General features: G+C 37.9%; 6 protein-coding genes, 1 long non-coding RNA gene and 1 pseudogene across 17 annotated transcripts; 4 read left to right on the top strand and 4 right to left on the bottom strand.

The window, feature by feature from the left end:
* Nucleotides 1–1,300: 1,300 nt before the first annotated feature.
* On the top strand, nt 1,301–8,650 carry AT3G46960 (RNA helicase, ATP-dependent, SK12/DOB1 protein; the record flags this gene model as incomplete). Of its 3 annotated transcripts, none has more annotated exons than NM_114563.7 (23): nt 1,301–1,590; nt 2,113–2,370; nt 2,537–2,797; nt 2,899–2,967; nt 3,065–3,143; nt 3,236–3,426; nt 3,502–3,609; nt 3,713–3,814; nt 3,900–4,100; nt 4,235–4,345; nt 4,642–4,709; nt 4,807–5,176; nt 5,279–5,434; nt 5,533–5,643; nt 5,815–5,868; nt 6,033–6,290; nt 6,393–6,502; nt 6,692–6,845; nt 6,916–7,369; nt 7,457–7,671; nt 7,767–8,005; nt 8,098–8,224; nt 8,307–8,650. In NM_114563.7, exons 1-23 carry the CDS (start codon nt 1,456–1,458, stop codon nt 8,517–8,519), a joined length of 4,044 nt encoding a protein of 1,347 aa, NP_190280.5. In that variant the 5' UTR covers nt 1,301–1,455. The 3 variants fall into 3 exon arrangements, with proteins under 3 accessions (NP_190280.5, NP_001325878.1, NP_001325879.1); NM_001339290.1 differs by having other exon boundaries at nt 1,316–1,590; nt 2,550–2,797; nt 8,307–8,519; NM_001339289.1 differs by having other exon boundaries at nt 1,316–1,590; nt 2,113–2,797; nt 8,307–8,519.
* On the bottom strand, nt 8,560–10,154 carry AT3G46950 (Mitochondrial transcription termination factor family protein). Its single transcript, NM_114562.3, has one exon. It carries the CDS (start codon nt 10,069–10,071, stop codon nt 8,719–8,721), a length of 1,353 nt encoding a protein of 450 aa, NP_190279.1. The 5' UTR covers nt 10,072–10,154; the 3' UTR covers nt 8,560–8,718.
* Nucleotides 9,912–10,125, top strand: AT3G07605. The gene has a single exon (NR_141335.1). It is a non-coding gene; the product is annotated as an other RNA (long non-coding RNA).
* Nucleotides 10,155–10,516: 362 nt separating the features above from the next.
* Nucleotides 10,517–11,389, top strand: DUT1 (DUTP-PYROPHOSPHATASE-LIKE 1). 2 transcript variants are annotated; one of them, NM_001339288.1, is made up of 1 exon: nt 10,517–11,389. In NM_001339288.1, the coding sequence occupies exon 1, from the start codon at nt 10,533–10,535 to the stop codon at nt 11,154–11,156; it is 624 nt and encodes a 207-aa protein (NP_001325766.1). In that variant the 5' UTR covers nt 10,517–10,532; the 3' UTR covers nt 11,157–11,389. The 2 variants fall into 2 exon arrangements, with proteins under 2 accessions (NP_001325766.1, NP_190278.1); NM_114561.4 differs by having other exon boundaries at nt 10,570–11,329.
* A 56-nt stretch (nt 11,390–11,445) lies between these two features.
* Nucleotides 11,446–13,958, bottom strand: AT3G46930 (Protein kinase superfamily protein; the record flags this gene model as incomplete). 6 transcript variants are annotated; one of them, NM_001339282.1, is made up of 5 exons in its annotated part: nt 13,703–13,958; nt 13,526–13,601; nt 12,566–13,191; nt 11,964–12,413; nt 11,491–11,790 (listed from the first exon to the last, which is right to left on the bottom strand). In NM_001339282.1, exons 2-5 carry the CDS (start codon nt 13,590–13,592, stop codon nt 11,491–11,493), a joined length of 1,443 nt encoding a protein of 480 aa, NP_001319700.1. In that variant the 5' UTR covers nt 13,593–13,601; nt 13,703–13,958. The 6 variants fall into 6 exon arrangements, with proteins under 6 accessions (NP_001327397.1, NP_001319700.1, NP_001327400.1 ...); NM_001339286.1 differs by having other exon boundaries at nt 11,491–11,907; nt 13,703–13,881; NM_001339283.1 differs by having other exon boundaries at nt 11,446–11,790; nt 12,566–13,601.
* Nucleotides 13,959–14,474: 516 nt separating this feature from the next.
* On the top strand, nt 14,475–19,093 carry AT3G46920 (kinase superfamily with octicosapeptide/Phox/Bem1p domain-containing protein; the record flags this gene model as incomplete). Of its 2 annotated transcripts, NM_001339280.1 has the most annotated exons (10): nt 14,475–14,624; nt 14,807–17,003; nt 17,104–17,288; nt 17,371–17,442; nt 17,514–17,666; nt 17,767–17,930; nt 18,025–18,172; nt 18,517–18,639; nt 18,732–18,819; nt 18,897–19,093. In NM_001339280.1, the coding sequence occupies exons 2-10, from the start codon at nt 14,864–14,866 to the stop codon at nt 19,091–19,093; spliced, it is 3,270 nt and encodes a 1,089-aa protein (NP_001319699.1). In that variant the 5' UTR covers nt 14,475–14,624; nt 14,807–14,863. The 2 variants fall into 2 exon arrangements, with proteins under 2 accessions (NP_001319699.1, NP_001326091.1); NM_001339281.1 differs by having other exon boundaries at nt 14,501–17,003.
* Nucleotides 19,094–19,346: 253 nt separating this feature from the next.
* On the bottom strand, nt 19,347–19,812 carry AT3G46911 (annotated as a pseudogene). The gene is made up of 2 exons: nt 19,756–19,812; nt 19,347–19,682 (listed from the first exon to the last, which is right to left on the bottom strand).
* A 58-nt stretch (nt 19,813–19,870) lies between these two features.
* Nucleotides 19,871–20,981, bottom strand: AT3G46910 (Cullin family protein; the record flags this gene model as incomplete). The annotated part of the gene is made up of 4 exons (NM_114558.2): nt 20,836–20,981; nt 20,639–20,751; nt 20,221–20,558; nt 19,871–20,111 (listed from the first exon to the last, which is right to left on the bottom strand). The coding sequence occupies exons 1-4, from the start codon at nt 20,885–20,887 to the stop codon at nt 19,871–19,873; spliced, it is 744 nt and encodes a 247-aa protein (NP_190275.1). The 5' UTR covers nt 20,888–20,981.
* Between the last annotated feature and the right edge of the window lie 836 nt (nt 20,982–21,817).

The following is a 21,817-nucleotide window of genomic DNA, read 5'->3' as shown; positions in this document are numbered from 1 at the left end:
GGTACATTCCCCTATTAAATAAATATGGTGCACTCCTATGTTATTAGCTAAAATGTTTAGATTATAATTCAAAGTCATATCATAAATAAAATTAATATTAATAAAATAAATGGCTTTTTGGCAAGACGGATTTGGAAGGACGGGTTTTTGAATCAACATTAATAAAAAGTAAAATATAATTAATCCACCGTTTCAATACGGGTTAAATCTTTAATTTATTATTTTTAATAACAATTAATATATATAAATACTTAATAATAATTATAAACTGTAAAAATAGAAATATTTTATAAAAATAAAATTTGCAAGTTTTAATATATATTACTTTTAAAAAATAAATCATCCCGCGGTATACCGCGGGTTAAAATCTAGTTTGCTTTTACTTGGGATTACAGAACTTTCTTTTTCTCTCTTTGTGAACTAAATGCATTATGCATTATGGAAGTCTTAATGACACTAACGATTAGGGCTGGGCATAATATCCGAATCCGAGCACCCAATCCGAATCCGAAATCTCAAAATACCCGAACAGGTTCGACCGGGTATCCAAACATATCCATAATTTAACTATATAATAATAATATATTATTAATATTTACATTTGTAATAATATAATTGTCAAAATATGCAATTTTTTGGATATTTAAATTATTTTTACGTATTTAATCTACTTTTGAGTAAATTTGAGTAAAACATTTTCAAAATATTTAGATATTTTGTGTATTTTCGAGTAGTTTGGATAGATTTGGTTATAAAAAAATTTGATTTTTGGAAATTCGGGTATTCCGAATCCAAATCCGAAATCTTACAATACCCGAACGAATTGTATATTTCTAAATCCGAAAACCTAAAAATTCGAAATACCTGATCCAAACCCGAACGGGTACAGGAAACCCCAGACCTAGATGACGCTAGTACAACACTACTAAGCTACAAAATATTTCTTAATTAAGGGATTATGAAGTTTATGTAGAGGTGACTCTAAAAGCCATACCAAAATTTTTAAAAGTTTAAACTAAAAGCCAAGTATAATAATTTATCTAAAAAATGATTGATGCTTAATTATCCAAACTGAAGAAAGTAGAATCAAATTTTATAAAGCCGACTCAAACAAAGTGAAATTCTATAACTTAAATATTTTATTCGAAGAGATATGAATCCCTATCATTTAATTATTATTTTTATATAGAAAAGATAATATTAATTAAAATAATTATTTGTTGGCAAGTGGGCCTAAATTTGAGCCCATAAAGTATAATAAGACAGAACACATTGCTGATTTGTAGTTTTAAAACGACAAGGCGTTGCGAATCCGCTGAACTCAACCGGAGGGAAATCTAATTGTTGTGTTCCTTCCTTTCACAGACCGATCGCTGATAAAGTCAGAATAGTTCGGAACAAGAGACGGCGAGAAAAGGGAATGCGAAGAAGATAACGGTATAGAGAAAAGGCACTATGAACAAAGTCGAAGCAGGCAATGAGCTCGGCTTCCGGGTCGGATTCTCCGGTCATGGTGGTCACCTCCGCGTCGAGCCTTTTTACACGGCCGAGAGAGACGACGCACTGAACTCACTTCCCGATTTTGTATCCGTGAGTTTTCTGATTTAGCAGCAAGAACTTGATTACGTCTTCAAAACTGTGTTCGCTTAGGCACTGATTTATGATGCAATTTGTTGCGTTTGAAATGTTAATAGCTGTGCGTTTCTGTATTGTAGTTACTAGGTCTTAGTGTGATTTTAGTATACTTGGTATTTCCCTCAACAATCGTAATGGAATTAGGAACGTATGGGGTTAATATTGGACTATCTGGTTACTTGATTAGGGAGGAGTTACTTTTAGAGTTGTTATCAGGTATTATGTGGTGAAGAAAGGAATCAAAGGTTGCTCGTTTTCTGAAATTTCATGTGGTGAGAGGTTTATATCAGTAGAAAATCTTGTTCAATGGTAGTTATCAGTGACATGAGACACTCCAGATTACTTTTACATATAAATGTATCCAGTGGTGGATGCTCTTACATGTTCAGATTTGTGCACTGATGTGTTTTGGTTATTAATAAAGTTTTATGGTTTTGCAAATGCTTATTTATGGTTGCGTATATGCGTGTTTCTCAGCCTCCTGCATTTGCCAAGGAAACAAAAGAATCAATAAAGAAACATATTGAGGAGAAGTATCTCATCCCGAGACTGGAACCGGATCAGTTTTCTGCTGAAAAAGCTGAGAATCAGTGGGATTTTGATTGGTTTTCCAGGGTGAAGATGCCCCTTCAACCCTCTTTGCCAAGGTCCGTTGTGGTTCCGACTTGGGAGTTGCCATTCAGGCGTCAAAAAGAGGATACTGAGAACGGAGCATGGGAGCCAAAATCAGTGGAGGTAACTCATTTCTTTCTTTTCAAATCGTGAATTATCTTAAATAAACTAGTTCATTTAGACAGTGATATTCTCCTAGAATCTGGAACATGTTTGGTAGAAAAATGACCTGCTATTAGCTTTCTGTTTCTGACTCTAGTTGGAGAAATGGATTGTCATATTATGTTAGGTGGATTTGTCAGAACAAATGTATGGGGATCAAGATTCTGGATTTTTTCCACGAATGGTAGGACCTCCGAAGGATTTTCTGAGAGGAAGTGTCAACAATCGCCCTTTCCGTCCAGGTGGCTTGGAGGATTCACAGTCTTCAGAGAGAGTCCTTCCAGAGGGTGTCTCTAGTGGCCAATGGGTACAGGAATTGCTCAATGGGGGTCCTGCTCAAACTGTTCCTCCTAGTTTTAAGCAGAGTTTAGATCTTGGAGATCTGATGGTATGCTATCCTATGATATCACTATCTAATTCTGTAATTTCATAAATTTATTTACGATTCAGTGTTGATTGTTTCTTCCTCTTTTCTTTTATACTCTCTAGCCATATCCCCAAACATGGAGCGTTTATGAGGATCATAGTTCACATGGCAATGCTTCAGATGAAAATTCGGTCTGTAGATCAATGTCACTGGTGTACATAAATTATTTTACATTTAATTGTGGTAATAAACTCTTTTTTACTGGCCTCGCATTGTGAATACGTCCAGAGCAAGTTGTCTATTCAGTTTGACGATCTGTTCAAGAAGGCATGGGAAGAAGATACTTTCTCTGAACTTGAGGGAGATGGTGTGTTCAATTTCTATAATCGTCACATACATTTGATTTTTTTTTTTTTTTTTTTTTTTTTTTTTTTTCTGATAATCAAAACTGTTATGAAGATCATACAGCTGGATCTGAGTCTCCAAAGGCGGAAGCTGAACCCGATGCTAAAGCGAGCATAAGCAATGAAGTCAGCAAAGGACTAGAGACTGACGTCACTGTGCTGGATGAGATTTTGTCATCAGCAAAAACAGCAATAATGTCTGAAGAGGCAGTTACTGGGAGCAGCGATAAACAACTACGGAAAGAGGTAAGAACGTGGATTCTACATTTTGAGATTTGAATTTCCCTCTCATAAACGTGATTTGGGGTGTGTTCTTTTTAGGGATGGGCCACTAAAGGAGATAGCCAAGACATTGCAGACCGGTTTTATGAGCTTGTTCCTGACATGGCGATTGAATTCCCTTTCGAATTGGACAACTTTCAGAAGGAGGTATTTCCCTCAACTTTTTAAATTTGCGGACATTTGAGGAACGTGCCTGGTTGTCTTTTATGTGTGAGTTATTAGTAAATAAATAAATGTCTTATGCCTACAGGCTATCTGTTGTTTAGAAAAGGGAGAGTCTGTTTTTGTAGCAGCACATACATCGGCGGGGAAGACAGTTGTTGCAGAATATGCATTCGCTTTGGCCACCAAGGTAGAGAATTCTGATGAACATCCATCACATTCGTATTTTTAGATTCTTTGTCCTGTTTGCTGATCAATTTTTCCCATTTTTTCAGCACTGTACACGAGCGGTTTATACTGCTCCAATTAAAACCATCAGCAACCAAAAATACAGAGATTTTTGTGGGAAGTTTGATGTAGGACTTCTCACAGGTGATGTTAGCATAAGGCCAGAGGCATCTTGTCTGATCATGACAACTGAAATATTAAGGTCAATGCTTTATCGTGGTGCTGATATCATACGTGATATAGAATGGGTAAAAGAGCTTTCTGATGTTTTACTTCTTCAAAGTTTGATATTGTTCTCAAATCGCTCCATTTCTAAGCAGCCTTTGTAGTTCTGTGTGAAACTTCAATCACGTTTCCTTGTTACCGTTCCTATGACTGGCAGGTTATATTTGATGAAGTTCACTATGTCAATGACGTAGAGAGAGGGGTTGTTTGGGAAGAAGTCATCATCATGTTGCCAAGGCATATAAATTTTGTCCTCCTTTCTGCAACGGTACTTCTTAATGCTATTATGTGCATGCATGTAGAAAATCTTAGTTCTTTTGAGGTGTTGTTTTGCTTGCCATGGAACTAATCTTTGGCTATGAATTTTCTCATAAGATGAGTTTGAAAAGAATAGGTGATTTTTTTGCTTTGGGTCTTTGTTAGTCACGATCCAAATGAACTAACCGTTCAGTTTCTAGCATCTATGAAGATATATATAGGCATAGCTTCATGGTTCAGTCATTATTCTCCATTCTATTTTATACCCATGTGCCTCTGAACTTATAACATTTATAATTTCTTAAGGTGCCAAACACATTTGAATTTGCTGATTGGATTGGCCGAACAAAACAAAAGGAGATACGTGTTACTGGGTGAGATTTAATGTATTTTGATTAAATAATTGTTAATATAATTCAGTGATTGATATGGAAGTTACTAATTTCATAATTTTATGGGTTTTGTTATCAGCACGACAAAAAGACCAGTTCCCCTAGAGCATTGTCTTTTTTACTCTGGAGAACTCTACAAAGTTTGTGAGAACGAAGTTTTTCTTTCAAAAGGGATAAAGGATGCTAAAGATTCACAAAAGAAGAAGAATTCAAATGCAGTTAGTGTTGCACCTAAACAACAAATGGGATCTTCAGCTCATCAAGATGGGAGCAAATCTCAGAAACATGAAGCTCATTCTCGTGGCAAGCAGAATAAACACTCAAGTGTAAAAGATGTGGGAAAATCCTCTTACAGTGGTAACAGTCAGAACAATGGGGCATTTAGACGATCAGCAGCTTCAAATTGGTTACTGCTTATCAACAAGCTTTCAAAAATGTCCCTATTACCTGTATGTTAGATGTAGCTTCTGTTCTGTTTCTTATATTTTCAATTTTAGTCTTGTCCGTTCTGGTCCGTTATGTCTAACTTTTAATATTTCCTTTCCCGTTAGGTGGTTGTCTTCTGTTTCTCGAAGAATTATTGTGATAGGTGTGCCGACGCCTTGACTGGGACCGACCTCACCAGTAGCTCTGAGAAAAGTGAAATCCGTGTCTTTTGCGATAAAGCGTTTTCAAGATTGAAAGGGTCTGATCGGAATTTACCTCAGGTTGGTTATCTTAAGACTTTCCTGTCTTCTCACATATTAAATATAGAGAAGTACCTTGATTTCCTACTCATTAACTGTTGGGGTAACACATTTTATAGGTTCTCAGACTCCAAAGCTTACTTCATAGAGGAATTGGTGTTCATCATGCTGGGCTGCTTCCAATTGTAAAGGAAGTTGTTGAAATGCTTTTTTGCCGTGGTGTTATTAAGGTAGGCTTAGAAACTCAGGGACTTGTGTTATTATATGAGCCTACCCCATTAATACAATGCTGGAGTTAATAGTTATCTATGCTTATGGTTGCTGCTTTTAGGAAATCTAATTGCCATGTTTTCGTAATCTGAAATGCTTCAGGTGATCTATTTTTGTTAATCTTCCTGCAGGTGCTATTTTCAACGGAGACATTTGCCATGGGGGTTAATGCTCCAGCTAGAACGGTGAGGCTATTTTGATTTTTATTATTAATGTTAATCTGGTGCTACAATGTTAAGTGGGTTATTCTTTACACATAAGTATCTTCATATCATGTGGGGGAACAAGTGTGGGTATTCTGAAAAGCATATTATTCATATAAATAACTTCTCGACGATATTCGCTACAGGTCGTTTTTGATGCTTTGAGGAAGTTTGATGGCAAGGAATTTAGACAATTGCTTCCTGGAGAGTACACTCAAATGGCAGGACGTGCTGGCAGAAGAGGACTTGACAAAACGGGCACAGTTGTTGTCATGTGTCGCGATGAAGTTCCAGATGAGAGTGATCTGAGGCGTGTAATTGTTGGAAGCGCAACAAGACTAGAATCTCAGTTTCGACTAACCTACATAATGATCCTCCATCTTTTACGTGTTGAAGAATTAAAGGTATCTCAATGTCCGGACCGTTGATCTGTTATGCGTTTTGCTACCAAGCCTTTCTCTTGGCTTTTTCTGACTCGCCAGTTTTCAAATGGTTGTTATTGTTAGGTGGAGGACATGCTGAAAAGAAGTTTTGCTGAATTTCATGCCCAGAAGAAACTACCCGAGAAACAACAGCTTCTCATGATAAAACGTTCTCTACCAACTAAACATATTGAGTAAGGACAAAGCCTCATCTTACGGATACTTGAAAGACTGAAAATCTACTGAATTTTTATCCTCTGATGGATCGCCAAGCTTTTTGTAGTCTCAGTAGAATTATAAAGAACTCCTATTCTATTGTCTCGTTTGTGTCACCTCTGTATTCAACTTCTCTGTAGAATTGATCTATTGATTTATTCATCCAGATGTATTAAAGGTGAACCGGCAATTGAAGATTACTATGACATGTACATGGAAGCAAATGAATATAACAACAAGATGTCGGAAGCGGTCATGCAGTCTCCTTATGCCCAGAGTTTTCTTGTACAAGGAAGAGTAGTGGTCATGAAATCTGGAATGGTGAGACCCTGTCTCTACCACTCTTTTATCTGGTTCATAAATTGGTTGCTCATGCGTGTAATTTTTACAGGGCATAGACAATTTACTCGGAATCGTTCTGAAGGGACCTTCCAACACTAACAGACAATATGTTGTTTTGGTGATAAAATCTGAAATACCGCCACCGGAGAAAAATATGGTCAGCATTGGCAAGAAAAGTTCAGATCCTTCTCAAGGTTATTTTATTGCGCCTAAATCAAAACGTGGTTTTGAAGAAGAATTTTATACAAAGCCGAGCTCTCGTAAAGGTCCCGTTGTAATAAAGATAGAGCTCCCGTACCATGGGGTTGCTGCTGGTGTAGGTTACGAGGTTAAAGGGTTTGATAACAAAGAATTTTTGTGCATATGCGATAGCAAGATAAAGATTGATCAGGTGCGCCTACTCGAGGATGGGAACAAGGCAGCTTTTTCTCAGACGGTTCAACAGCTTCTGGATCTGAAATCAGACGGAAACAAATTTCCTCCTGCTCTAGACCCAGTAAAAGGTTAATTAACTAAATTATAGCTCTGTATTAGTTTTTCCGGCTTTAAGTTCATTTCCCTCTGATATTCATTTCATGGTTCTATTTCAGATTTGAAGCTGAAAGATGCTGAGCTTGTGGAGACATACTATAAATGGACCAACCTATTGCAAAAGATGTCCATGAATAAGTGCCACGGTTGTGTCAAATTGGAAGAGCACATGAAGTTAGCTAGGGAGATTAAGAAGCATAAGACGGATCTCAAAGATCTTGAATTTCAAATGTCTGATGAAGCCCTATTACAAATGCCTGCCTTTCAGGGCCGGGTACGTTCAAATGAGAAAGTCCACATGCATCTTTGTTTACTCTTTATGAATGATAATTTAGAGTAACATGTAGAGCTCTAATCTCTTTTTTGCAGATCGATGTTCTGAAGAACATTGGGTGTATAGATGATGACCTCGTCGTCCAAATCAAAGGTCGTGTCGCTTGCGAGATGAATTCTGGGGAAGAATTGATTTGCACAGTGTGTCTGTTCGAGAATCAATTCGAAGAATTAGAACCAGAAGAAGCAGTGGCTATAATGTCTGCCTTTGTCTTCCAACAGAAAAACACTTCAGCGCCTACACTAACTCCTAAGCTGGCTAAGGCTAAACAAAGGTTTGTTTCGATCACTCTCTGTCCCTTCTCATAATTACTAACAGTAATTGATCTGACCTGATCAATCTAATAATTGATCCTCTTTTGCATAGACTCTATGATACAGCAATCAGACTTGGTGAACTTCAAGCTCAGTACAATTTACAAATAGACCCTGAAGAATATGCTCAGGAGAATCTCAAATTTGGTCTGGTCGAAGTCGTCTATGAGTGGGCAAAGGTTTGTTGTAACCAGAGAGCAATCTTTCTTAACACTTCACGATTCAGACATCTTTTTGATCATATATGCTTGATTTTTGCAGGGGACTCCATTTGCAGAGATATGTGAACTGACAGATGTCCCGGAAGGTCTGATAGTTCGAACCATTGTGAGATTGGATGAGACATGCCGTGAATTCAAGAACGCAGCTGCCATTATGGGGAACTCGGCGTTACACAAGAAAATGGATGCAGCTTCAAATGCCATAAAACGTGACATCGTCTTTGCGGCTAGTCTGTATGTGACCGGAGTGTAAGATTTGATCACAATTCATACATTTGACCAGAGACGCTTCTCACTTAACTTGAAATTCAAATCACTAAACATGTCCACAAATATAGTAGTTAAATTTTTCGTTACGACTATTACAGAAATGGATTTCAGTTTAGACATTAACAGACACTAGTAAATAAAAACTCCTCTTCCTCAGTTCTATTCACGCGTTAAAAGATTAACTATGAAACACGACCTCTGTTGAAGATAGCCATCAACTTAGGCACTAGCTTGTCATGCTTCATCACATACCTTTTCAAGAACTCCTGATCAGTACATACCAAGACAGATGAAATCGGAGGGTTTTCACTTCCGATCAATCCTTTCGACATGAGAGCTTTGATCACGTTAGACCTTGGCACTATCCTCTTCTCCAAGCTGTATCCAAGTACCGTAGGGATCATGACCACAGCCTCTAGCGGCCAATTCATCATCTTCACCAAAACCTCAAACTTCTTCCTCAGCGTCTCGCCAGAATATGCAGTGCAACAAGGATATCGCTTAACCATCATCTTGAAATCATCTCTACTGAATCCTAAGCCTAAGAACATTTCAATAGAGTCTAATATCTTCTGCTCAGAAGATCGTATGCATTGTGGACGACTCTTCAACACCGAAATAATCTCTTCCTCTACCAAACCACACTTCTTCAGTGTTTCAAACATCAGAATTATCTTCTTCTCAGAGAATTTTAAAAAGTAAGGCCACTTCTTGAAAATCGCCCATATCTCGGCTTCACTAAAGCCTAACCTCTTATACACATTCACTTTCTCTTCTATCGTTTTCTCGCTCATTTCGTAAACTACATGCAAAGCTTCCACAAACTTGGATTTAGCCGGATCAAAACCCATATCAACAACTTTCTTTAAACTTTCTTCAAACTTCTCTTTACCACAAACAGGTTGATATCTAGATATAAGCAATGAAAACAACAACTTCTGAGGTACTCCCAATTCTCTCAAAACCGATATATTTCGAATTCTGTTACCTTTCTTTCCCTCTGGACAAGAAATACACAAACTTTTACCATCTTGCATAATGTCCTTAACGAAATCATAGTATAAACTAACAGATTCTTCACCTTTCTTATCCAAGATTGTTGGAACATTCGAAACAATCTCTATGACCTCAGAGCTTGAAGCTCCTCTAGACTTTAAAAACTGAAGCTTTGGACGAAGAGATTTCTCAGCATCTGTTACAAGCAATCGTGGGTAAGCCCTTATGATCCTAGATATCTGAGAATCTTTAAACCCATTACTTCTAAGAAGATTCAGAACAGAATCTGGATTTACCTTGTCTTCGAAGGTGACTTTCTTTGAGATTGTTTCTGCAAGTTTTTTAGTCAAACCCAATGATTCAACGAGATAAGAGACTGTGAAAGTACTTCCCTTTGGACTCGAATCTTTAGCTATTGTAGAAGAGAACGATTTGGTGGTAAAAGGAAATGCATTTTGCACAATGCTCACTGTAACTCTTAAATTACGCCATTTCTGTAATTCCACAGACTTTCTTCCATGGAGAATTAGAGAAAACATGAGGAAGATGAAGATTGGCGAGGAAGGAGTAAGAATACGAAATTAGGGTTTAAGAGGAAGAATCATAAATTCATATAAACCCTAAGATCAATAAAGATTCCATTTTCTTCTGCTATTGAGGAAGAACTTGAATTGGGCTAATGGGCCGATTAAATGAATTGGCTAAGCCCATTTAAATATGCTCAGAATTTGCGAGTTTTAGAATGGATGAATATTTTTTAGAATTTAGAATCATAAATTAGCAGAGAAAACAAGACAATACAAATCCCAAAGAATCAAAAAATGCCAAATTGTATCAGTGAAGAATTTAAATGTCCATATTTATTCTTCTATAATAAAATTTTGGGTCTAATGGGCCGAGAACTACATGAAATAGTTAAAAAGCCCAACTTAGAATTTTAGAAGTTTTTTTTAGGGTGGAGGGAAATATTGGCGCCACTCACTCACACACACTCCATTTAATGGCGGAACTACGACGCTTCTTCGTCATCACAACAACAACAATTCGACCTCAATTGAAATTAGGGTTTCTCTGCAACTCCACAAACAGACTCTTAACAAAACTTCGATTCCCAATTTCAACAATGGCTTGCGTAAACGAACCATCACCTAAACTCCAAAAGCTCGACCGAAACGGAATCCATGGCGATTCATCACCATCACCATTCTTCAAAGTGAAGAAACTCTCCGAGAAAGCTGTTATACCAACACGCGGCTCACCACTCTCCGCTGGATACGATCTCTCAAGTGCGGTGGATTCAAAAGTTCCAGCGAGAGGTAAAGCGCTTATCCCAACGGATCTAAGTATCGCTGTTCCCGAAGGAACTTACGCGAGAATTGCGCCGAGATCTGGTTTGGCTTGGAAACATTCGATTGATGTTGGTGCTGGTGTGATTGATGCTGATTATAGAGGACCTGTTGGTGTGATTTTGTTTAATCATTCTGATGCTGATTTTGAGGTTAAGTTCGGTGATCGAATCGCGCAGTTGATTATCGAGAAGATTGTGACTCCTGATGTTGTTGAGGTTGATGATTTGGATGAGACTGTTCGTGGTGATGGTGGTTTTGGTTCTACTGGTGTCTAAGTGATAATCATCTTCTTCGTTTATGAATGTGTTTTGGTTTTTAATTTCGTCGAACAGTTTGTGGGCATTATTATTGTACTATCTCTTTGCTTCATCTTTAGACTATTCAAACAAACTCTCACTGTTTTTTTTCTTTGTTGGGCTACAAAATGAATCAATTACAAGAAAAGAAAGAAGAGATGACTTACACAAAAACCAAGCCAAAACAGAAAGAAGAGGTCTCTTTAATGGAGAGAGCAAATAAATCAAAGCAAATAGAGACAGTTGATTATAACTAAAACATAAACCACTGGCTCTTTTTCTCTATGCACAAAAATGAGTGACTCTAGACGTCTCAAGCGAATTTAGGCTTAGGTAAGGCTGAGTTGTTGCTGCTGCTGCCGCCACCGCTGCTGTGGTGGTGGAATGATCCGAATATATGAATCCAGAATTTAGGACATTTCTTTAGTTCTGGACAGATCTGGCTAGGTAAAAGATTAAGTTTTCCTTCGCTTGTTAGAGACTTCTTGAAATGTTCCAACACTTTGACAATCTGCCAGAATTCCGGTCTCTTGTCTGTTTGCGATGACCAACATCGCTCGATCAGCTCTTTCATGGCCGCTGGACAATCCGTCGGTATAACTGGCCTAATTTTCTGGCCAATATCGAAACAATGAAATGTTTAATAACAACTGAACAATAATGATCTAACTCAGTCAGATCTATGCAAGATCACAATCATGAAATAAGGAGGAGATGCAGAATGATTTACCTTGTATATAACTAGATCACAATCATGAAATAAGGAGGAGATGCAGAATGATTTACCTTGTATATAACTGCGTAGGCAATTTGTTCAGCAAATTTCATCTCCTCATATGGAAGTGCTCCAGCTACCATTTCCCATAAAAGAAGTCCAAAACTATAAACATCGCACTTCCGTCCATGTGGTATCCGTTTTAAAACTTCAGGTGCCATCCACCTATAAGTTCCTATGTTATCCCCCAAAACATCACAGTACTCCTCCTCGCACGCTATGCCAAAGTCAGCAATCTTCAAGTGAAAGTCATTGTCGATCAACACGTTTTCTGGCTTCAGATCCTGATGAACTATCTCTCTTGAGTGAATATATTCCATTCCTTTAGCAATATCCAGACCAAAATCGATTAGCTGTTCCAAAGGAAGGGATTTCTGCTCGAGCTTGTGCAGATATGATCTTAAAGACCCTCGAGGTACATACTCTGTGATGATACAGTTTCCAGTATTCACTCCAACAAACTGTTTCAGGACACATCAATCAGAGGAAAAAAGTCAAACAAACCATAATCATAATTTTCAAACAGAGTTGAAAGATGTAATGTTAATTTTCAAAGGCATCATTCATATTTGATACAACCTAACCAACATAATATAACATGATATAAACTCACCTTAACGACATTTGGATGGCTTAGTCGAGATAAAAGAGTGGCTTCCACGATAAACTCTTTTTCTAAACGAGCTCCCAAGAATATGTCGTCACTATCCTCAGGCGCTGTGATAATCTTCAGAGCAACAGCTTTGCCTTCATATTCACCATGATAAATCTGGCTATATTTCCCGTGAGCAAACCTATCCCCATAAGACAACTTAGACACATCAATGAGGCATTCTTCAAGCACTCCTGCAGAACTTACTTTAGAACCTCTATAGTCAACAGACTTTGAAGACTTCTTATCTATCTTGCTCTTTCCCCTCTCTTTAACTTTCTGCGTACTAAGATCCCTAATAGGACCCGAGTGAGACAGGGACCGTAGATTAACTGATTTTTTCTCAGAAGAATCTTTGCGGGACGACGACTTGGCCTTCATTCCCTTCTCTGGTTCCACTCTTCTAGGATGTGGAGTAGAAAACCTCTTAATATCAGACTTTGCTTCGATAAAAGCATCAGAAAGAGCCATATGAGGCAACGGAGAAACAGATCTCTTCTTATTAGTAACTGGATTCCTCTGCACTTCAGTACCAACAACACTACCACAACTCAAACCAGTCAGCTGCTGCGTACTCTGACAAATTCCTACAAGTGATTTCAAATCAGATGGTGAACTCAAAGTCATTCTTTTCAATCCAGAACTCTTCTCTTGGTTTACAGTAAAAGGCATAGATTCTAAACTCGGCGTAATCATACGATAACAAACAGTATGAGAGAAATTTGCTCTCCTAATCCAAGAAGTAACCTCTCCATCCATGTTTAAACCCCTCCCCAAAACAATCACACAATTTCTTAATCAAGCAAAGCCATAAAGACGAATAAGATAAGTATCAATCTCCAACAATCTCGTCTTCACAGATCCATTGAAGAAACACCATCTATCTTCCTCAACCATTAAATCCAAAATTTCAAAATTTACCTACGAACAACACATCACCAAAAAATCTCCGGAAAGTTTTCTGAATTACACCACCAACTCTACACATGCGCTCTTCCTAACAAAAATCAATCGAATCAAAGAACAACAAGTATATTAAGAAACGATTTTGTTTCATTGATGAATCAGAAAAAAACGAAATAGAAATCGAGAACGTACCTGAAACACGAATTTTTCAAAAAACAAAAGTACGAAGCGTGAAGGTCGGGGAAACAGGAATCGGAATAATCCGTCGAAATAGGTTTTGAGAAGAGAGAAATCAAACGGAGAAATTGATAGCTTCAATGGTAAGCAACAACAAGACGAGAGAGATTTCGAGTTCGTATTTTTTTTTTTTTTTTGGTCTTTGACGGCTTTAGAGAGAATTTTAGTATTAAAAAAGTTGCCAGAAATACGAAGGGAAGACAAATTCTCCAGAATTTTGGTCAAAGAAGAATAACACGGTAGCGTATAAAGATTCCAAAACGGTAGCGTTTTAAACTATCCTAAACAATCAGATATCTAAATTTAATAGTCAACTTAAACACAAAAGCGTTTGTAGTCCAATGGTAAGGTTCTACTCCTAGCAGTCGCATTTGCCTCTCTAATTTATAGAGATCAACGAGAAAAGAATATTGCACAAACTAATTAAAATATCCAAATTATCACAATTTTTATCTCTTAATCGATTTATTATTTGAAATTGTATTGCTTTTTTTGTGTGTTATAAAAGTCAAAATTGTTTCATTATTTTGCTAAAAGTTCAAGAATAATCAGTAATAACCTAAAACAAAAAAAACATGTCGAGTGTTGGAACTGGGAGCATTTACACACACGATTCTCTCGCAGTTTGGAAAACAAACGCAACCATTCTTTTGCATGAGGCTCGACCACGTGCCTCTTCCCATCTCTCACGTGTTTCCCTTTTAGAAAAATTCTAAAAAGACTACAGAGAAAATCCAAATTGAGGTTTTGATACTCCCAATGAAACGTCGTCGTTGTATCAGTTCCAACGACTCGCTTTGCCTCTCCTTTCTTCTTCTCTCTACAAAATAGGATTCTTCGTTTCTTCCTCGAATACGACGACCACGATACTGACCAGGTGAGTAATCATAAACCCTATCCCTCTCCCTGCTCCAAACAATGGCACATGAACCCAGTAGCCCAAGTTCGAATCTTGTTTCTAATCCGGCCAATCTTTCAGCTTCTGGGTTAGATTATAGCTCTGATTTGAGTAATAAGCGTGTCTCTGATGGAATTATTTCTGGGTTTGGGAGTGAGCAGGTAAGTATTGATGCTACGAATAGAAACAATCCAAATTTAGGCAATAAAAGAAGTGATATGGATGATGAAGAATTGGAAAAGGTGAAGTTTTTATGTAGCTACAATGGAAAGATAATCCCTAGACCAAGTGATGGCATGTTACGTTACGTTGGTGGTCAAACAAGGATCGTTAGTGTTAAAAAGAATGTGAGATTTGATGAATTTGAGCAAAAGATGATTCAGGTTTATGGTCACCCTGTTGTTGTTAAGTATCAGCTTCCTGATGAGGATCTTGATGCTTTGGTTTCTGTTTCATCTAGTGAAGATATTGATAATATGATGGAGGAGTTTGAGAAGTTGGTAGAGAGATCTTCTGATGGGTCAGGGAAGTTGAGAGTTTTTTTGTTTGATGCTTCTTCGTCTGAGGTGGATGATTCTTTCGGAATATTGGAGTATGGTGATGGAGTTGATATTGGGCAGAGATATGTAGAGGCTGTGAATGGTGTTGTTGTGAGTAAGGAAAGTGTAGCTAGTGGTAGTTCTAATCCGAATTCTGATTTTAGTGGCGTGGATGTTGTTGATAGCTTGGGCGTTGGTCAGAGTGATTTTGTCGCAACTACTTGGACCTCGAGTAATTTTTCACCTCAGACTTATCATAGTAATGTATCAAGACTTGTTCCTCCTGATCCACGCTCTTCTGCTTATGTTGTGCCAATGACTGTCCACGCCGATCCGCCTCATTCTTTTCAGCTTGAGACTGTTTCAGAGAAACCAATAGTTGGTAAGATGCAGCAGCAACAACAGGGGTATACTACACCATCTGAACATCATCCACCGGCCTATGTTGAATCTCGCCAAGAAGCTTTAAGACAACCAGATATTGTTCATTCACCTATCCAGCTTTTGCCAAGTAGTACTTCTTTGTTCTCCCAACAACCTTTTCAAGATAGTCCTTTAAGTGTCTCATCCCACCAGTTCCTTCCTGCTGCTCACATGTCAATGGCTCCCTTGAATTCTCAGATTAGTTCCACACCAGTTTTGATTAACCCGGTAATGCAAACCCAAGAAAATCTGTTGGGGAACTATCATGCTGCTCAAAAGTTAGTACCGCTTCCTACAGAGCCAAGAAACACTGCATATCAAGGTACGATTTCTCCTGGTATACCATTTGATGGTTATGGCGGGTCTCAAGTTCCACCATCTAACCATGTTGTTCTCCCCGATGGAAGTTTCTATCAACAAGTAACTATGGCTGAAAGTTTTCAAAGGGTAAATGATTGTCATATGTGCCAGACATCTTTTCCTCATATGCATTCTGATCCGATTATGCGGGAGGGAAATGATGGTTCTACAATGTATGTGCCATATGTGAGCTCAGCTTTCTATGCTTCTCGTCCAGATGATATCATGAGAATCCAACAAACGGATAAGTTTACGGGTCAACAAAGCTTCCTCAATCATTCAAATCATCAAGAAAGAGATACTTTACATAACGCCAATCTTGCCACTGCTCAGGTCGAGACTACTGAACCTTTTGTCAATGAGATAGTAAGAGATGTTCCGATAAAAGTTCAAGTAACTAGGCAGCAGCAACATCCCGTAGACCCTTCAGTAGCATATGCACAATGCCGAGAACTAAGTGGATTGGTGGATAATGTTAACATACATGCTCCTGAAATATATAGCAATTGTCAGAATTTCATCTCACCAGTTGACAAAATTGGGAAAGAAGATATTATGGGTACCAGTTCTCAACAAATGGCAAGGAAGAATATGTTCTTACATGACACCTCTGGTCAGTCTCCAGTAAGTCCAAACATAGATCACACTGATTCAGCTAAGAGGCTAACAAGAGTAGTTCTTCCAGGCCATGAATCTCAGCCTAAGGAATCATGTGTGCCAACACAGTCTCCCTTATTAGGCAATCCTGGTTTGTATCTACAATCATTGGTTGGAGGTCAGCAGTTCGATTCAGCGGAAGCGCAGTCCAGCAATCCCGCTTATGACGTTGTTGAATCTACATTTGATGCTGCAAACTTACCATCATCCTTATCATCAAATCCTGATGCTGCTAATTTACCATCATCCTTGTCATCTAGTGTTGGTGGTGCAGACCACAAAGAATCATCAAAATCACTTTTTAGTAACCAGGACCCATGGAATTTGCAAACTAACTCAAACGAGGATGTCAAACCTGATCTACTTAATTCTTCGAAAGGTGAGATTGACTTACATGTTATACATGACTCCATTACTACTTTTTTTGGTAGTTATCCTTGAGAATGATCTGTTGATTGGTCTTTGGTTCTCTCTGAAAGGCTCCGAGGAGGAGCACATCAAACAAGAACTTCAGAATGTTGCTGAAGGAGTCGCCGCTTCTGTGTTACAGTCAAGCACACCTTCATATCATGAACCTCCAATTAAGGTGGATGAGTATGCTTTTAATTCGAAAGGAGAAGTTTCACGTAATGATGAAATGAAACAGCAGTCTACACACTTCAAGGTCCTTAGCATACTGTTCACTATTCTTGTCATTATTTCTTTAGATTTCATATTGCCTCAGAATTATTGTTATTGTTTCTCAGGATATCAGGAACCAACTTCTAGAAAGACTGAATTTCGGATATTCTGGTTCTGATTCGCTGGATCAGTTGCAGGTTTGACATCTTGTTCTTGATTCACTTATGATCATTATCTTATGAGTATAATCATATGTTTTGCGTATTAGATTATAAAGGACAGCGACCTTGAGGAATTGCGAGAACTAGGATCTGGCACATTTGGCACAGTTTATCATGGGAAATGGCGAGGCACTGATGTTGCAATCAAAAGGATCAATGATCGATGTTTTGCTGGCAAACCATCTGAGCAAGAACGAATGGTTTGTCTCTGTACAGCTGATGATGCATAACCTAAAAAAATATTTAGACATATGTTGAATAGTTCATAATGACATCTATCTTATATGCAAAAATTATCAGATCGATGACTTTTGGAATGAGGCACAGAACCTAGCTGGCTTGCACCATCCTAACGTCGTTGCTTTTTATGGGGTTGTGCTGGATTCACCTGGAGGTTCTGTGGCAACAGTTACAGAGTATATGGTCAATGGTTCTTTACGAAATGCGTTGCAGAAGAATGTTAGGTATCGTATTTTTTATACATTCCTCAGTGCTACGTTGACACTTCAGATTCATGCTTAGAATAACGCCATTTGATTGTTATGGTTTATTTTACAGGAATTTTGATAGGTGCAAGCGTCAACTGATCGCTATGGACATTGCTTTTGGGATGGAGTATTTGCATGGAAAGAAGATAGTACACTTTGATCTTAAAAGTGACAACCTGCTCGTCAATCTCAGGGATCCTCATCGCCCAATTTGCAAGGTCAACTTACTCTTGAGTTTTATTTTTCTGTCTGTTTTTCCTAAGTAATAGTTTTTGTTTATTTTTATCTGTCTGCATCCAACTCTAACATGGGAATGTGGGATTCATGATCATAAGGGACAACGGTAGAGAATCAAGTCATGGTATTGAGGATTGTAAGCATTTTGAGATAAATGTCTAGATTTTTTCTGTAGAGAAATATGGACATACATAAGGTTTAGCATTAGTTTTGAATAGAGTGGTGCTCTTTGGTGTTAGAGGAGGAATTGTACATTATGAAATTGTAATGCAAATTTGTTTACCTCTCATTTAAAGTTCTTAATAGACATTTTTGATTATTTCAGGTTGGGGATTTGGGTCTCTCAAAGGTGAAATGTCAGACATTAATATCAGGTGGTGTTCGGGGAACACTTCCATGGATGGCACCCGAGCTTCTAAATGGAACCAGTAGCCTTGTTTCTGAGAAGGTTTCTAAACTAAGCTGCTCTTATCAGCTTGGTTATTTGTCTCTATTATGTTATTATCCCCTCTATCTGATACCTTAATCTGGATGCTACAGGTCGATGTGTTTTCATTCGGAATTGTCCTCTGGGAACTTTTCACCGGTGAAGAACCTTACGCCGACTTGCACTATGGAGCGATCATAGGTGAAACCCTTGATCCATAATTCTTGTGTGCGGGCTTGTATGCTTTATTTTCTATTCTAACCAAAAATTGAAATCAGGTGGTATAGTTAGTAATACGCTACGGCCGCAGATTCCCGACTTTTGTGACATGGACTGGAAATTGCTGATGGAGAGATGTTGGTCTGCAGAACCATCAGAGAGGCCAAGCTTCACTGAGATCGTGAACGAACTACGGACCATGGCTACAAAGCTTCCTTCCAAAGAACAAGGCTCAACACAGGGACCACAATCTTAAGACTAACTGTTTCATATGAATTGAACCATGTTCAAATCTATAACCATACAAGATGTTACATGCAAATAGGTAATGCTAGTCTATAAATCATCTACTACTTCTTGCATTTTTTTCGCTGCGTCAACATATAAACACACATCGCCTCAGAATCTCCGCAATTTTATTTGTTTTATAGCAACCACAACTTCCATGACGAGTACACGATGAAGTCTTTTATAACAATCATAACAAGAGGTCAGACATAATAATATAATCACCCTAGCCAAATTGTGGAATCTTTCCAATCATTGTCAAGGTCAAGAGACTCTGTTTTTGTTTCCTCCCAAGCCAAACCAAGATCCTTAAAACATTGTTTGGCTGTCTTCTCCAACGAAGCATCTTCTGAGAAACAAGTAAGGCAAATCTTGTCAACAGAGTTCTTCAACTCCTCCAAAGATAATGAGTCTTCCTTTAAGATCTTCTGCCCGGTTTGCCGGATGTAAGAGTTCAAAGCGTCGTTCAAATGCCCAAGTAAGTCAGCCTCAGAGAACATATAGTACATCCTACTAAGGTCATCATGGCTTCTCTCATCCATAAACTTGACAAAACCCTACAAACACACAAGTGCTTAGAAAGCTATTGTTCACAAGAAATCAAAGATATCAAAGGGAAAAGAGAGCTACCTTTTCAAGAATGACAGAAACATGATCCTTGAGAAGTATTCTCTCAACAGCTTCCATCAACGATTCCTCAAACTCTTTAAAGAAGTAGAGTCCGTGTCTGCAATTTTTCTTCTCCTCACGCCACATACTCGACACGTTTCAAATACAGTGGAATGTCTGACTGCTCCTTGAACTGCATTGCTTCTGCTGAGTAAAACTCAACAGCGCAGTCGATAAAGGGTTTCTTGAAGAAGGGCGACTTGTAGAGAGACTGTCCATAAAACAAACCCCTAAGATTGTTTAGCTGAGTCATGTGAACAGACATGACTGGTCTGGTGGTATTCTTTAGCTGAGTCATGTCAACAGACATGAATGATCTGGTGGTAACAATGAAAAGGCGAAAGAGTTATCAGTAAATCCAAATCTATCAACACCTATTGTATACAAAACATTATATTTATCCAGCCTAATGTAACAGAAATTTACCTTTGATCTCTAATGAGTTGTAGAATGATGGAAAGAAGCTTGTCACGAACTTTCTGGGCTGAGAAGAGATGCTTGGGAGAAAGCTCACTACCCAAGTCCCACACTGAGTGTGGACCGACGGTCTGACCTTCACCACCGGCAATGCTACAGAGAAACTGTAACTTGCGGCGAAAGTCTAGCCAACACTTCTCCAAGAGTGAGAGGAAAAGAGAGGGATCCGTATCGCATTGCGATTCTAAAGACTGTATGGCTGCAGAGATGTATATCTCACACTCCTCCAAGATCAGCTTGTAAAGGGCTTCTCCTGAAGACTTTTCACACCATGATTTATTAACAGCCTAAGACCAATCAAGAAAAACGTTGAGAAAGATGCAAGAAAAACATTGAGAAAGAAAGAAGAATAAGTAAGTGTAGATACATTGAAAAGCCCACTGCATGCAAAATCTTGTGGCTCGTCGAGGAAGATGGCTCTTATGGCTGGCTTTAGCATTGTCCAAGCATCTTCCACATAAATTCTAGAGTCCGGTTTAGCTAAATGACGTCAAAAAAAAAAAAAAAAATTAGGACAGATAGCTACGAATACAAAATAAAAAGTTTGGAAGAGATGATACGTACGTGTGTGAGGGATGATGGGCTTGAAAATCCTCAAACCAGGAGTAGTCTTCATGGAGATACAAACGAAACCCTAAGAGACAGGAATTTCACCCAATCGTGCAACACGGCCGTTTCCAAGTTAAAAAGTCGCAAAAGTATAGAACAAATAAGGGAAATCAGATATCAATTCTCATCTCACGTTACCCGAAACATTTTTCTTTATCAAAAAAAAAATTCTCATCTCACGCCATCTAAACTAAACAAAAAATCTTGGCAGACATTTTTGCTTCATTAAATGGTAATTTATTTGGCTTTCCATTTTATTTTTGGAAACTTTTCCAAAACAAATCCTCATATATTTTTTTTATTTAGATGTTCAATATACTTTATATTAATCCCACAAATTACAAAATTCTGGATTTTTTTAATAGTTTTTTAATTCTATCAAGATTTAACTCCTACAATTATTCATTCAGACAATAATCATGAGATATCTTTGAGAATGACTAATTTGAGGAATAGGAGTTGAAAATAAGCGTAGATATCTTGAGATTCTCAAATAGATTAACCTTTTGAACAGAAGTGAAACTAGACGAAAATAAAAAGCGATTCATGTAGTAGCGGCGAGCGAAATGGGAGATTGTTTTTGTTGGAATAAAAGTACTTGATGCAAATATTGTTGGACTAAAAATACTTTACTTTTAAATTATTGGTAGGCTTTGAACAATAGAGACTAAATATAAAGAGAATGCACTATTTTGGGCTTAAACGATAAACTAATGACAAGTCCCACCTGAGTCCGATAATTTCAGTTCAGGTAGTAACAATGTAATGTGCTTTAGTGCGTGACAATTCGCACGACGAGAAACTAAAAATAAAGAAAAAGTAGAAAATATCCTACTATATTATTTGGGAAGTACATTTTAAATGTAACCTTAATTTTTGTAAGTAATTATATAGGTATGCCATTAGAAATAAAATTTTAAAGAGTAAATTAATTTAT

Source organism: Arabidopsis thaliana, chromosome 3 (genome assembly GCF_000001735.4).
Source record: "Arabidopsis thaliana chromosome 3, partial sequence".
Lineage (NCBI taxonomy): Eukaryota > Viridiplantae > Streptophyta > Magnoliopsida > Brassicales > Brassicaceae > Arabidopsis > Arabidopsis thaliana.
This window is presented reverse-complemented; position numbering and strand designations above follow the sequence as displayed.